General features: G+C 42.3%; 1 protein-coding gene across 1 annotated transcript in view; it reads left to right on the top strand.

Annotated features, from left to right (window-relative positions):
* e2f4 (E2F transcription factor 4) overlaps positions 1 to 15,000 on the top strand; it is a 26,062-nt gene that overhangs the window by 471 nt on the left and 10,591 nt on the right. The window contains exons 2-5 of the mRNA XM_063193562.1: positions 9,823 to 9,932; positions 10,533 to 10,694; positions 14,187 to 14,230; positions 14,453 to 14,517. Of these exons, the coding sequence (XP_063049632.1) occupies positions 9,823 to 9,932; positions 10,533 to 10,694; positions 14,187 to 14,230; positions 14,453 to 14,517 (381 nt within the window). The remainder of the gene's footprint in view (positions 1 to 9,822; positions 9,933 to 10,532; positions 10,695 to 14,186; positions 14,231 to 14,452; positions 14,518 to 15,000) is intronic.

Genomic DNA, 15,000 nt, shown 5'->3' with positions numbered 1-15,000 from the left:
TTAGCGAGCTAGCTGCTCTAGAACTAGCTCTAGCTGTGCGAGGCTGGCTAACTTTCAAGGCAAAACAGCCTTCCCTTCCGTGGTGGTGGTGGCCATTCATACAATCTCGGACCCTTTAACGTCGACACTGTTCAGCGTACGGATTTGATAGTCTTGCCCACGCACAAGGCTATGTGTATGTGTTTGTCTCTGACTAGTACAGAATCTGTTAAATGCTTCTGCTACATTAAATGTCGTATTGTTGAGGGTGGCGATTCACTGTCAACCATTAACTGACGGCAGCGTTGTGCTAGTTTTGAGCTAGCTTGCTAAAAGAGGAAAACGTTGCTGCTCATCACTCTTTGAAGCCCACACACAAAACTCTACCCCTTTGCTAAATCCCATCAAAGTGTTGCTGTGTCTCGTGTTGACGCCAGATAGTGAGTATTTTACGCAAGGCTGGTACCTATGCAATGCATAACATCGGCATGCAGAGAGGGAAAGAGACACCTGCCTGAGAAGAAGTAGAAGCATCATTGTTGACAGCGTGCTGTGCTAAGGTGCTTTGGCAAGTTGTATGTAGCTTAGTGTTGCCACCTGTCCAGGGTTTTCTCGATTTTCCAGGATTTTCATGATCTGTCCAGGAAAAAAGTACTTTCCTGGACAATGAATGAAGGATAGGCTATCATTCTGTACACGCAATAACGTCGATTGAGTTTGAAATGTCCAGAGTTTTTTCAGACAGAGGTGGCCACCGTAATGTGCCTGGCAGACCACCGGTTGTAGTTTAACTTTAACTTGTGGAATGTCTTTACGGATGCATCCGTGCAAACTATTCTACTGGCCACTGAAACGGGATTTTCCCCTCGCCCTGTTCTTTTGACACTGTTGAATATCTATCAAAATTCAAATTGGCACACACGTAATTTAACTGTGTGAGTGTGTGTGGTGTGTGTGTGTGGTGTTGTGTAACTTGCGCTGTTCTCTGCATCCACTTCCGTGACGTATCTGATGGAAGCAGTCAGAATCTCGAAGTGTGTGTGTGTGTGTGTGTGTGTGTGCAGTCATTTTCCGTCGGCCAGGCAGAGTAGTATTTGTCAAGGCCATGTGCGTATATCTTTCCATGTGGATATCCATTCATATTGTAATTAGGGCAACGTGTGTGTGTGTGTGTGTGTGTGTGTGTGTGTGTGTGTGTGTGTGTGTGTGTGTGTGTGTGTGTGTGTGTGTGTGTGTGTGTGTGTGTGACGGACAATACAAGTGCAGAGGACACACACACACACATACAACACACACACTGCACGCTTAAAGACCATTGATGTGAACTGATGAGGCGACAGATTTTAGTTTCAGATGAAGCGTCAGAAGGAAACTTGAAAAAAAATAGTCTCGCACAAATCCTCGTCCTCACCCTCTTCATCAAGCATGCAGGCAGGCACTGTAGCTCATACTTCACATTAATGCAATGCCTCATATTTTACCAAAAAGCCAAGTGTCACCAACTCTTTGTGTATGTTCTGTTTGTCTATCTCAGTGATTCCCAACCTATGGGCCGGGGCCCACTGGTGGGCCCTGAAGGTATTCCAAGTGAAATCATTTTCCAAAAATAATAATCATATTTTGGTGTGTGTTGTTGTTGATGATTTATTTGAGTTTTATTCTTAATTGGGTCAGAGGTGGGCCCCGAACATTTTTTGACAATTTCGAGTGGGCCCCAAGTTGAAAAAGGTTGGGAACCCCTGGTCTATCTATCTATGGCTGCTTGTATCCACTTGTTGAACTCTGTGCTATGCTTCACACTTATTCACATTTGACCGAAAGCCGAGTGTCACCAAATGTTGTGTGTACTGTTCCATCATTTGTAACGGAGTTGGCATAGAACGTTAGTAAACCTCCCTCCCAAAGCCTCATACAGTGTCGATGCTGTTAGCCTGGGGGACTGGTAATTTAGTCCAGTGGTATCGTACCGTGCCTCCCATTTCCGCACCGATGTAGTTGACGAGGTCGCATGTTCGCGCCCCGAGGTGGATCACCATATCCAAATATCCACCATATATGTCTATGGCAGCTTGTGTCCCCTCGTTGGACTGGCTCCTTGCTGCCCATGGATGCGTTATTAACCCCTGAAGAGGGGCAGGGCCCATTCTTAACAAGGTCGCACAAGGTCATTCTCTTTAAAGACCCACTGGAGGATGGAAGACACACACACACGCACACACGCACACACACACACACACACACACACACTCAGACAGTCATCAGTTGTGCAGTCGTCAGTTGGAGCAAATGACAAAACCATTTAGAAAACAACAACAGGAGTAATATATATATTGGATTACTTATTAAGATTGGATTGGGTGATGTTCTGATTGTAATTGGATGATATTAATTGCTTAATTGAATGATATGCTTAAATGTTTGTTTAAGAAGTGCCACCTTCACAATTCACTGTAGAACAAAATAGAAACTCTGTTCTTCAGCCTTGCCTACACACACTACTGGGTGATTCTCACGAAACGCGCAACAAACGTGTTTTGACAACCATTTTTTCAAAAGACTTTTTTGATTGAATTTCTTTTTGAATCTGTCACATCAAAGTGTACAGTTACTAAGCACAATAATATCAACTTACCTGACAACTATTTAAAACACATTTTTCAACGTTTTAGAAGTCCATATCTGCTAAAATGCTCATTACCGCAATTTTTTTCTTTCATGAAATTTATTAGGAAACTTAATTGTTCTTGCAGTTTTGTTCATTGAATATTGACAGTTGTACTAGGGGCTACGTAAAACACTCAAAAAAGTTATTTTTCTTATTATTGTAGTTTAAGAGTTTTACCACTTTATCTCATTACCGCAATAGGATCCTTTGTTTTCCACTTTAATTTTAGAATATATCAGTGAAAACCTACAATTTCGGTCAAAAAATATGCTGAAGTGAAAGAAACATAAAAAGGTACGGTGTTCGTAAAAAATATATAAGAATACAGTTTTCCTTTAGCACTTTTTTTAAACAATCAAGTGCTCATTTCGGTAATGAGGGGGATGTTTCGGTAATGAGAATAAGTTTTCGGTAATGAGAATAAGGAGAAATAAATTGAACTAAAGCCAAATATTAGTAAATTATGATGACACCTAATAAGATGATAAAAGTATTCTATACAAAACTAGGGATGGCGAAAATGTTAAAAAGTCTTAACCGGCTACTGAGACTCATCAACCGGTGGTTAACTGGTTAACCGGTAATCTTAAATGATACGTTTGCGTGCCTGATATGCACAGCACTGAATTCTTTAAATTCTATTTTTCAGATAAGCCTTTTTTTGCTGCGCAGACAGGACCTGCCATATCCAGCCAGTGTTGCCAGATAGAAAAGGCTGAATTATCGTACCAAATCCTCAACATTATCGTTTTTGGGGGCTTTTGGGGAGGAAATTAGTATTATAATTATTATCATTATTATAACCGGTTAACCGGTGGCAGAAAATTTTAAACGGTTAACCTTGATCTGGTCGACTATCGGTTAACCGGCTACCGGTTAACATCCCTATACAAAACCATTCATTAAGCTACTGAATGATATTGATATTCAAGACTTAACCCAGCCAAAGACCATAAAAGCCCTCTAAGGGGGAGCAGACCAAGTATTCCGGTGGCTATACAGTAGGTCAGGGGTGGGGAACCTGTCTCGAGTGGAACTTGTTCAGGGGACCTAGAGAAAATGGGGTCTATTTTAAAGGTGGCGGCCTTCAATATAGGCCTCAAGTGCGGGGAAATCCTGGTTATGTTCTTAGTACGGAGAACTTTTACGGCCCTCAGATGAATTTGAAGTGGCCCCTAATGAATAAGGTTCCCCACCCCTGCAGTAGGTGAAGAGGCGAGGCCCCTCCTGGGCACCAAAGTAACATCATAGTATAAGGGGGCCAAGGGGTGCTGTGCACACTAGGGCTGGGTTCAAAAGATCGAATCACGATCCAATATCGATTCACGTTCGAAAAGGGCGATATCGATTCACGTTCGAAAAGGGCGATATCGGTTCACAACTTTGTATATCGATCTTTTGCCGATCATTATAGGAGCTATTTACTAATCCACATCCTGTAGCTCTCTTCCGATTCCCAGCCCTAGTGCACACCTGAAATGCCAGGCTTTATCAATGGGCACTATGAAGTTATAGTGGGTCCATCATCCAAACACCAGAGGGTAGCCACCTGATGACCCCAGTGGAGCATACCTACATCCCCCAATCCTCATCCCCACCCTGAATATCACATCACAACTCACTACTGACCTCTCCAGCCAAAAATCCATAGTGGACCAGAAATCAAAATCTGTCATGAGCTGGAAAATCGTGTCGCAGTGCGAAGTCGTGCACTGGACATCTTTTTCTGACTCGGCGCGCGCCTGCAACCAGGAAGTAGGTAGAAGGAACAGGAGATCACTAGAGTAGCTTAGAAAAGAGTAGATACAGCTACTGGACTACAGAAGGAACCCTACATAACTGGGAGGACAATATAATGTCTTGAAGCTATTTTATCTCCTTCCCTTCATTTTATTCAGCTTAATTGTGAGGAGTCATTCTCAGAGTATTGTTGTGAAATAAGTGTAAAGCTAGAGATTTCTTGAAGATATATTATTCCTGTTTTATATTATGGTGCTGGTACCATTTAGCCTACTGAAAAGATGATGTGAGATGTCAAATGTCTCAGATTGGGGTCTAATGGTATGCGGGTTCGGTACACCTAGGTTTTAGGGTCACAGTTCGGTACATTTTCGGTACAGTACATGGGAATAACATTGAAAAAAACATTTTCTTCCTCAGCACGTTGTTTATTTCACCTCAATATTGTATATGTATTGTATACCTCAATATTTAATTCTAACTCAACAGAAATAAAACCCCATTCATTTTCAATGGGGTTTCATTTCTGGTGATTTAGAATTAAACTGGTGAGTTAGCGCCAAAACGTAGCATGGAAATCTACAGGGTATATTGAAGAGTGAAGTGTGGGACACCAGGTCAACAAACAAGAACAGCTGACAGCAAAGCACCAAGGATATCTGGGCTTCCATAACTCCCATGCACTGTTTCTGCCATTGACTTCAATGTTAAACGCATCATGGCCGTTATTAAGACAGAGAGAGTCCTAACAAAGTATTGAACATTGCATGTTATGTAGAAAGTACCAAATTTCAACTGATTTAATGTGACCCGAATTTTGATGAAGAAAAATGTGATTTTATTACAATATTCTAATGATGCGAATTCCCCAATTCATGGGTTTTTTGAGCTGGAAGACCAAAATATGTAAAAATAAAGAATTGAATGATTGGAATAGTTAAAAAAAAACTGGGCCATAAATCTATAATCCATGACAGTTTAACATTATTGATGGAATTATGGAAATAAATCAACGTTTTCACGCTATTCTAATAAAGTGGCCTGTAGCTGTATGTTAGAAAATTTACTTCTGCTTTGTTTATTTACAATATTTGGCTTGGTTTCAATACAATTGCATATTTCAACCTGAAATGGGTGCAATTTCACTTCAAACTTTCATCAAGTGCTTTAACAATAATTAAGTAAATATTTACACTGCCAAACTATAGATTGTATTTAAGGTTGCAGTTGCATTTTTAAAAATGTAAATAAATCTATATTCTGAATGTAAATCACCATAGAGTCTAATTACCGAAATTGAGAATCCTCATTACCGAAAGGTACTTTAAACATTGCGGTAATGAGAATGTGCATTGCGGTAATGAGATGGCTCAGCACAATAATGCTAACTGTAACTTCAATTATTGTGACTTAGCTAATTTACGACCTTTGTTGAATTCTAAAAAGGAATACCCTATTACCAAGCAAATTTAAAATGAAAAAATCTTTTTCATTTTGAAATATTGACTATTTCGGTAATGAGAACCAATTTTGTCGTGTTAGCATATTTTTGAGACAAATCATGACATTTTACAGGCAAAATCAATAAGGCTGACTAGTCATGTAGCCATCATGAATCTCCTGTTAGTACAGATGAATTGTAGGTAGTTTCAGCTCTTATTGAAATTCTGAAAGCTTTTAATTGTAGTTCTGAAATATATTGCGGTAATGAGAAGAAATACTTGGGGACACAACCTTTTCTTGAGATATTCATTAGTGTTCATTATTTAAATTGCCAACAAGGAACACTTAATGAAACTTCGGACATAAACCAACACACTTGTAGTGTTATTTATGTATTTTTGTACTTTTTAGTATGTTTTACCCTTATTCAAAGACCAGAAATTTTGGCTGGGACACATTTCGGTAATGAGAATTTGCCCATAAAATGCATAAAAAGTGGAAAATAAAAATAATATTTTTTACAATGAACTAGTGTGCCAGAAAGTGCACGTCTTGCTCTACAGTAATGTAATACCATTAAAAAAATCCATGTTATATTTCACCATTAAAACCTCTTGGACATTGTTTTTTTCAGCTTCGTGAGAATCACCCTACTGCTAAAGGAACTTAACAGGCAGGAGGTGTGTGTGTGTGTGTGTGTGTTAGTGGTGTGGATTGGCACTGCCCTCACGATCCGATTCGATCACGATTCGGGAGGTAGAGATTCTATTCGATTCTATTCTATGCGATTCGATCCGATCCGATTCAATTCTACAATGCATTACATTTCTACTGAAAGCAAAGCAAATGTTTCATCAGTCATGATGAGGCAATACAAGTAGTCAGATACCGAGCAACAATTTATTGGCTATTTTCTGTATCAGTCTGGATAAGTCTGTTCAGTCTGGATCAGTCCTGCAATGCTTTGGAGTGCTTTCATTTAATTTGACATTCATTTGCTCCCGAAATATCCATGGAAGTAATTGAAACTTAAAAAAATTGCCGGATCGATTCTGGATTGTCCATGCCCCGCATTGGATTGCATCGCCGAATCGATCATTGTTGACACCACTAGTGTGTGTGTGTGTGTGTGTGTGTGTGTGTGTGTGTGTGTGTGTGTGTGTGTGGTGAGACTGGAGCCGTTGGCTGTCATTTCTGTGGCAAAGCTGAGTGCTGCCAGGAACCCACCACTCTTCTACACACACACACACACACACACACACACACACACGCTCCCACATATACAATCTCCCATGAGAGCTTATGCACTGAGCCATAGAGACGCACACAGAATGAGGGAAATGTGGCACCTGTTTCAACTGTAGAATTATTAGGTGGTTTCCCTGTTGGTGTGAATGATGATGGTGGTGGTGATGGTGATGATAATGATGGTAGTGATGATTAAGGTGGTGATGGTTATTAGGTGGTGGTGAAGGTGATGGTTATTTAGGGATGTCAGTGTTTCCCACAGAAATTTTGGAAACTATGGGGGCAGCAGGGATTTTTTTTCCCCCAGTACAGGGAGTACAGTATGACATTGGCGCATGGAGAAACTATAGGCCTGGGTCTACATTTCACCCATTTATATTTTGAGAATTAAGGCTACCCATTTTACCCATGACATGTATAATAGTAGTACATTGTCATTGTCAAAAATTGCAGTACAGTGAATCATTTCTGTTTACAACACACTCCAACACATTCGTCCCTCATGCAGGGGTCTATATAATGAAAACAATAATAAAACAAAATAGGAGCAGAGATAAGAATTTAAGATCACTGTGTGTAACGCATAGACAAAAAGGGTCTAAGAGGGTAGGCTATGCCGTTTCCCCCACACACATAGGCGTACACATTCTACATGAGGGGTGATGGTCACAGGGCCAGTTTTTCAAAATTCCTTCCATTAAAAGGGCTGAACAACATACTACACATTTATGTCTATATTGACATTCATTACACATTCATTTCTATATGCAGCCCGATGTCTCCTCTGCTGTGTCAATGAAGGACTGTCACCTAACTCATTACAACTGTAAAACAAAGCCTGGGGAGTGTTAGTAAACTCATCCCAACTATCCCTTCTCTGAAGTTTTTTTTATATTGCTCCCAAACCCAAGTTAACTATAACAACTTGACAAGGCTTTTGATCCCTCTGTCTTTCAAGCACTTGTGGTTTTCTCTATAGGATGTATTTACTCCAGGAGGAAAATGCGAAGGAAATCGCAATTGAAATCGTTTTTAACAAAAACGGAAATCGTTTAAAAAAAAAAAAAGTAAAAAAAAAAAAAATATATATATATATTTTTTTTTTTACATTTTAGTAAACTATGGCGGCCAAATTTAAACTATGGCGGGCCGCCATAGTTTCCTCAATGTATGGGAAACACTGGATGTTTTGGAATAACATGATCGATTCGGGAGCATGATCAGACATCAGGTGGGTCATCTCTGAAATGAATAAGGCTATGTTTAGACAAGACACCGGCCATTTTAAAATATACGTTTTTTTTCTGATATTCATTTTTTAATTTTTCAGTGTATCATAATTCATATTCTGAAGGTTTTTTATTCCCTGCTGTGTGTGTAATTTGTAGAGCCAGAACAGAGCTTTCAAACAACACCTCAGACATCTTTTTGTGACTTACCCTGACTGATATAATCAAGGCTGAATGTATAGTGTCCTACCCTCCTTTGTTAGTCTATTTCTCCCTTAATACTGGTGTCAGATTCACACAAATGCAGTTCTGGGGTACTACCTTACAGTCCCTGGAGCAGTTGCTTACAGGGTATTGGTTACAGTCCCTGGAGCAGTTGCTTACAGGGTATTGGTTACAGTCCCTGGAGCAGTGTGGGATTAGGTCTCTTCCTCAAGGGCACCTCAGCCATGAAGTGAGTTAGGAAGTGGAAGGGTGGGATTCGAACCTGCAACCCTCTGACCTAAAGCCCATCTCCTTAACGGTTAACCACTAGGTCACGGCTGCGTCAAAAATGCTGAATCAGAACAAGATATCGTAAAACACGCCCACTCAATGCAAAAGCGTGTGCTCAAGTTGGGTCTCCTAAGGGGGCGTTGTCCCCTACTTCTTCTTCTGTTTTTGAGGTGTTTGCGCAAGACGTGCGCTACCGCCATCTACAGCGCTAAGGGGACTCCATTGATTCTCAACCTCAGGACTCCGAAGGTCTCCTAACCGAAGGGGCGTTCAGCCGACAAAGTGGATAGCGGAACAGAAACAAAATGACGCTTCTTGTTAGATCCATCTTCTTTGGCTGCGTCGTGCCTTTGTCACCAAGACTTGACCATAGGGGTGGGCGATATGGGCAAAAATGTCACGTCACGATTTTTTAACATAGAATCTCAATTTCGATTTTTTTTTTCACAATCTTTCATCGAAAACATAAAAACAACAAAAAACAACTTTCATGCAGGTATACTTGCAATTTGTAATGTGCAGTTAATAAAACATTAATACACTGATGACACTCTCATAAAGTGCACAATTAGAATACAATAATGTAAAGAATAAAAGTGAAGACAACAACACAAGTAAGTAAATATCACTCTGATACTGAAAGTAAACTGCAAGACGATCTATACGATTTCTCCACTTTGGCAGATTCGAAACGATCTTGTACTCGATATAACGATTCACAATTTAATATAGTCACATCGCCCACCCCTACTTGACCATGTCAAAACATTTTGCTGGCTATGCAATGACTGCAGTTTCAACTCCCCTTGATACTCGCTGCAAGAGGTTGTATGAAATAGTTGGCTAGAAGTTCACTGACGTCTGTGGCTAAGTTATGCGTTGTCTGTCTCCCCATCAAAATAATCTCAGGCCCCCCAGTCTTTTCTATTCTGCATTGTGATTGGCTTATGGTTGATGTATTCTTCTCTTCTGCGTTGTGATTTGCTGATGGTTAATGTATTCGTCTGTTCTGCGTCCTGATAGGCTGCGGACACGTTGGCGGTGCGTCAGAAGAGGCGCATCTATGACATCACTAACGTCCTGGAGGGCATCGGCCTCATCGAGAAGAAATCCAAAAACAGCATCCAGTGGAAGTACGCAACGCGTGTGTGTGTGTGTGTCTGTCTGTCTGTCTGTCTGTGACTGTGTATTATATTGTCTGTCTGTCTGTTTGTCTGTTTGTGACTGTGTATTATATTGTCTGTCTGTTTGTGACCGTGTATTATTGTGTGTGTGTGTGTGTGTGTGTGTGTGTGTGTGTGTGTGTGTGTGTGTGTATTATATTGTGTCTATGTTTGTGACTGTTTATTATATTGTGTGTCTGTCTGTCTGTGTCTGTGTATTATACCGTTTGTGTGTGTGTGTGTGTCTGTCGGTCTGTCAGTCAGTCTGTCTGTCTGTCTATGTTTGTGACTGTTTATTATATTGTGTGTCTGTCTGTCTGTGTCTGTGTGTGTGTGTGTGTGGGTGGGTGAGGAGAGGGACAGTGTGATGTGATTGTGTCATGTATGCAGAGTTTTTGTGTGCAATGCTCCTTGTAGTGTGTGGGTGACTGAAGTGTGTGTGTGTGTGTGCGTGCGTGTGCGTGTGTGCGCGTGCGCGCGTGTGCAATAACAGTATACACCCCCCACTGTGTGCCATGCTTGTCTGTGATTGCGATTGGCCCGCTGCTTATGTTCCCTGTGCTCTGATAGGGGCGTGGGTCCGGGCTGCAACACCAGGGAGATCGCTGATAGGCTGATGGAGCTGAAGGCGGAGCTAGTGGAGCTGGAGAAGCAGGAAGTGGAGCTGGACCAGCAGAGAGTCTGGGTGCAGCAGAGCATCAAGAACGTCACGGATGACCTCAGCAACAGCCCATATCCTTTACACACACACACACACACACACACACACACACACACACACACACACACACACACACACACACACACCTCAGCAACAGCCCATATCCTTTACACACACACACACACACACACACACACACACACACACACACCTCAGCAACAGCCCATATCCTTTACACACACACACACACACACACACACACACACACACACACACACACACACACACACACACACACACACACACACACCTCAGCAACAGCCCATATCCTTTACACACACACACACACACACACACACACACACACACACACACACACACACACACACACACAGTCAGAAGCATCCACACTCCCTGCTCAGATAGCCTTTTAAGCTACGTTCACGCCAGGGCTTGACATTAACTTTTATTCACCCACAAGCCGCTGTGGCTAGTGGCTTTCCCGAGTCACTAGCCATTCATTTATTCCTCTAGCCCAGGGATGTCAAACTCAGGCCCGGGGGCCAAATTTGGCCCGCGAATCCATTTCATTCGCCCCGCGAGATGATTTCAAATGTCGATTACATTTGTCCCACATATACCATCAATGTATAGCATAACATGACTTGAACATGAAATTTGCTGTGTCACATGATGTGCAGACACATTTTAACCAACAAATATGATGGGAAAGAGTGTGTGTGGAATTTAACTATGAGTATGAAGTGCATGCGCTCACAATTTTAGTACATTTAAAAATAATTATTGTTGAGTTCGGCCCGCGACTTGGTCCTCAGTCTATTTGAGTTTGACATCCATGCTCTAGCCATAGATTTTATATTGCTTTTTGTCTTTATCATGATTGTGTTGGTCTAATCTCAGAAGATGAGGTGCTAAAGCAAGATGAGTGTATAGCTGTCTACATGGAAGAATATCAAGCAAATAGAAACTGAGGTACTGAGCTTTTTCTTGAACTTAAATACAAACAATTGATACACATGGGGCAAACAAAAGAATATTGGCTACTATGATACACATGTCAAACCAAGGAATAAGCTGCCAGCCAAATTGGCTAGTGACACTGAAAGTATTACTAGCCACAGCCAAGTTTTACTAGCATTTACCCGGTTGGCTTGTGCCAGTGTCAAGTCCGGGTTCACTCACATCGCTGCTATTTCCTAGCTTCTCGCTTGCTCTCCCACTCGCCACTCTCTCATAGAAAGTTCCCACGGCTTTAAAGGGGTATGCCACTATTTTGGGGCTTAATACAGTTAACATCGTTGGCTGGGTTTTATGAAGGTGGTAAAGTGTCTTAGCCTAGAAATCTAGACGCCCCTAGCGACCGCAAATTGAATTTGCTCCCGGGGGCAGTCTAGCGGACCCCGGTCGTTTTGCGAGGCTGAAAGTTATCCGATGACAGGGCCAATCAAATCGCGAGGGGGGCCGGGCTACCTAGTAAACAGGAAACTTTCTAAGAAGAAGCATGGTGTCCGTCCGTGCTACGTACAGCACGAAAGTGTTTACTTAATTTAAAAAGCCTGGATGATAATACATTTCGTGGCTGACATGGATTGATGTAATAATACACCATGAACTTATGGGGCACAAATAGATCTCAACACATTACCATTTGATCATTCGATGTTTTAAACTAGCTCGGTAAGCTAAGTTGAGCATTTTACAGAACCAGATAGTCACACGTTATTATCAGACCACTACTGTAGGTGTCGAATGAAATTGCTGCCCCAATTTCTAAAAAGACACATGCCATTAAAAACGAGACATTTGGGAGCTTTGGAAGTCTTTGAGAGTAGCTTAATAGATGGGAATGACACCGAGTCTACCAAGCTAGTGGCTAGCTAACCTGTCGTCAACAACACAGACCTAGGTATCCAGGTTAGGGTTAGGTTAGGGTTAGTCTTAGAAAAAAAACTAGGGTTAGAAACAAAAAACTAACATCAAAAAGATAACTAGCTCCGTTATATGGCGGTGGGATCGATAGTCTGGCTAGTGGGAGCGAGCTGACCGGGGAGCGTCCTGCGTTGGGAGCGACAATCCGGGAAAGTTATGGGTAGCTGGCTAGCTAACGCCGAACATGCCATGTTGACAACAATCATAAATATAACCATTTAACAAGCCCCAAATTGCTCGACATTTTGCTGATTGATCAAGGAGGGTCATGTGGTTGAAAACGAGGCATTTTTGAACTGTATAAGTGAAAACACGATTTATTAGGAAACTTGTTTGTGGCTGTGGTCATCACACGAATTCACTGCTACGACGGCTGGAAGTTGCCGCTTCACCTACAAAGAGGCCCTCGCTAGTGGCTAACCTGTCGTCAATAGCAGAGCTAGGTATCCAGCCTTGTATTATATGCCTGCCCCAAATTCTAATAAGATCCATGTCATTAAAAACGAGACATTTGGGAGCTTTGAAAGTCTGTAAGTCGCTTACTAAATAGATGGGAATGACACCTGGTCTACCGACCTAGCGGCTAGCCATGTATTAGTTATGGCAAACTGGTTATGGGTATACAGCTAGCTAGCTAACACCGAACATGCCATGTTGACAACAATCATAAATATAACCATTTAACAAGCCCCAAATTGCTCGACATTTCGCTGATTGATCAAGGAGGGCCATGTGGTTGAAAACGATGCATTTTTGAACTGTATAAGTGAAAACACGATTTATTAGGAAACTTGTTTGTGGCTGTGGTCATCACACGAATTCACTGCTACGACGGCTCGAAATTGCCGCTTCAACTACAAAGGGGCGTGTCGCGTGTACGAGACAGCTGTGACGTTACACAGAAGTGTGTGGGGATTGGTTGTTTGCCATCCAATTGCGTGACGTTGAGTGCTGAAGCAACCGTTTATCCCGCCCACACTGCTGCCCAGCTCTCCTAGACCCTGGTACAGCTTTTTGCTGTACGGGTCTGGCTGCGCTAGGCTAAAGTGTCTTGCTTTAAGACAAGTTAAAAGAGGGAGTATGTCGCTAAGCTAGTTAAAGTCAATGCATCCATGTAGCATTGCTATATGCTACACGGATCCATTGACTTTCACTAGCTTAGCGACATGTTCCCTCTTTTAACTTGTCTTAAAGCAAGACAACGCTTCACATGAAAAATAAGACACTTTACCACCTATATAAACCCTGGCCAACGATTTTAACTGTATTAAGCCCCAAAATAGTGGCATACCCCTTTAACTGCCAACTATTGAGAAGTGCCGAACTCTGCATTTCAATTGGTTACTCGCTTACTCGCCTCGCTCAAACTTATAATGTTTTCAACTCGGGTTCCGCCCACATCGCATCGCTTGTACACTACTCGCCTTCTCGCCTGCTCGTCTCGCTGGAACACATTGACATTCTATTGACTTGATTCCCTGAGCGTATGAACGTAGCGTGTGCGTGTGCGTGTGCGTGTGCGTGTGTGTGTGTGTGTGTGTGCGCGCGTGCGTGCGTGCGTGCGTGCGTGGGCAATGGCATGTGTGTGTGTGCGTTCCTTAACTGATCTCCACTCTGGCGTATGTGACACATGAGGACATCTGTAGCTGCTTTAAAGGTGAGCTGTTGTGTTTTTTATAGTCTTAAAGTGTGTGTGTGTGTGTGTGTGTGTGTGTGTGTGTGTTGCATATGACCTATTGTGTGTGTCTAATAAGTCCTAAAGTGTGTGTGTTGTGTGTGTGTGTGTGTGTGTGTGTGTGTGTTGCATATGAGCTAGTGTGTGTGTGTTGCATATCTCCTGTGTTAAAGTCCTAAAGTGTGTGTGTGCTGCCCCCTGCAGGTGACACCCTGTTAGCGATCCGCGCCCCCCCTGGAACACAACTGGAGGTGCCCCTCCCTGAGTCGGTCAGTCTCTCTCTTCGTGTTCTCTCTCTCATTTCTTTCTTTCTTTACACGTGTGCATTCTCTCTCTCACACGCACACATGCATTCTCTCTCTCACACACACCGCCTCAATGTCAGTCTGTTTGTGTTTTGCCATCAGTGTTAATAGAGCCCATCAGATCCCCCCTCTCTCTCTCTCTCTCTCTCTCTCTCTCTTGATCTCTTTCTCGTGTTCTCTTTTTTCTGTCCCTCCTCTCTCTCTCTCTCTCCACCTCCCTCCCCCGCTGTATGTGTCTCTCTCTCTCTCTCTCTCTCTCTCTCTCTCTCTCTCTGTCTCTGTCTCTGTCTCTCTCTCTCTCTCTCTCTCTCGCTGTGTCTGTCTGTCTCTCTCTAGTATTTTGTTTAATCCCATGTAATCTATGTCATCTACCCAATCTCTGCAATGTGTAATCCAGGGTGGCAATGGTAATGTGTCTGTAATCTGCCTGTGTAATCCAGGATGGTA

This window comes from Engraulis encrasicolus, unplaced genomic scaffold, assembly GCF_034702125.1.
Source record: "Engraulis encrasicolus isolate BLACKSEA-1 unplaced genomic scaffold, IST_EnEncr_1.0 scaffold_45_np1212, whole genome shotgun sequence".
Classification (NCBI taxonomy): Eukaryota; Metazoa; Chordata; class Actinopteri; order Clupeiformes; family Engraulidae; genus Engraulis; species Engraulis encrasicolus.
This window is presented reverse-complemented; position numbering and strand designations above follow the sequence as displayed.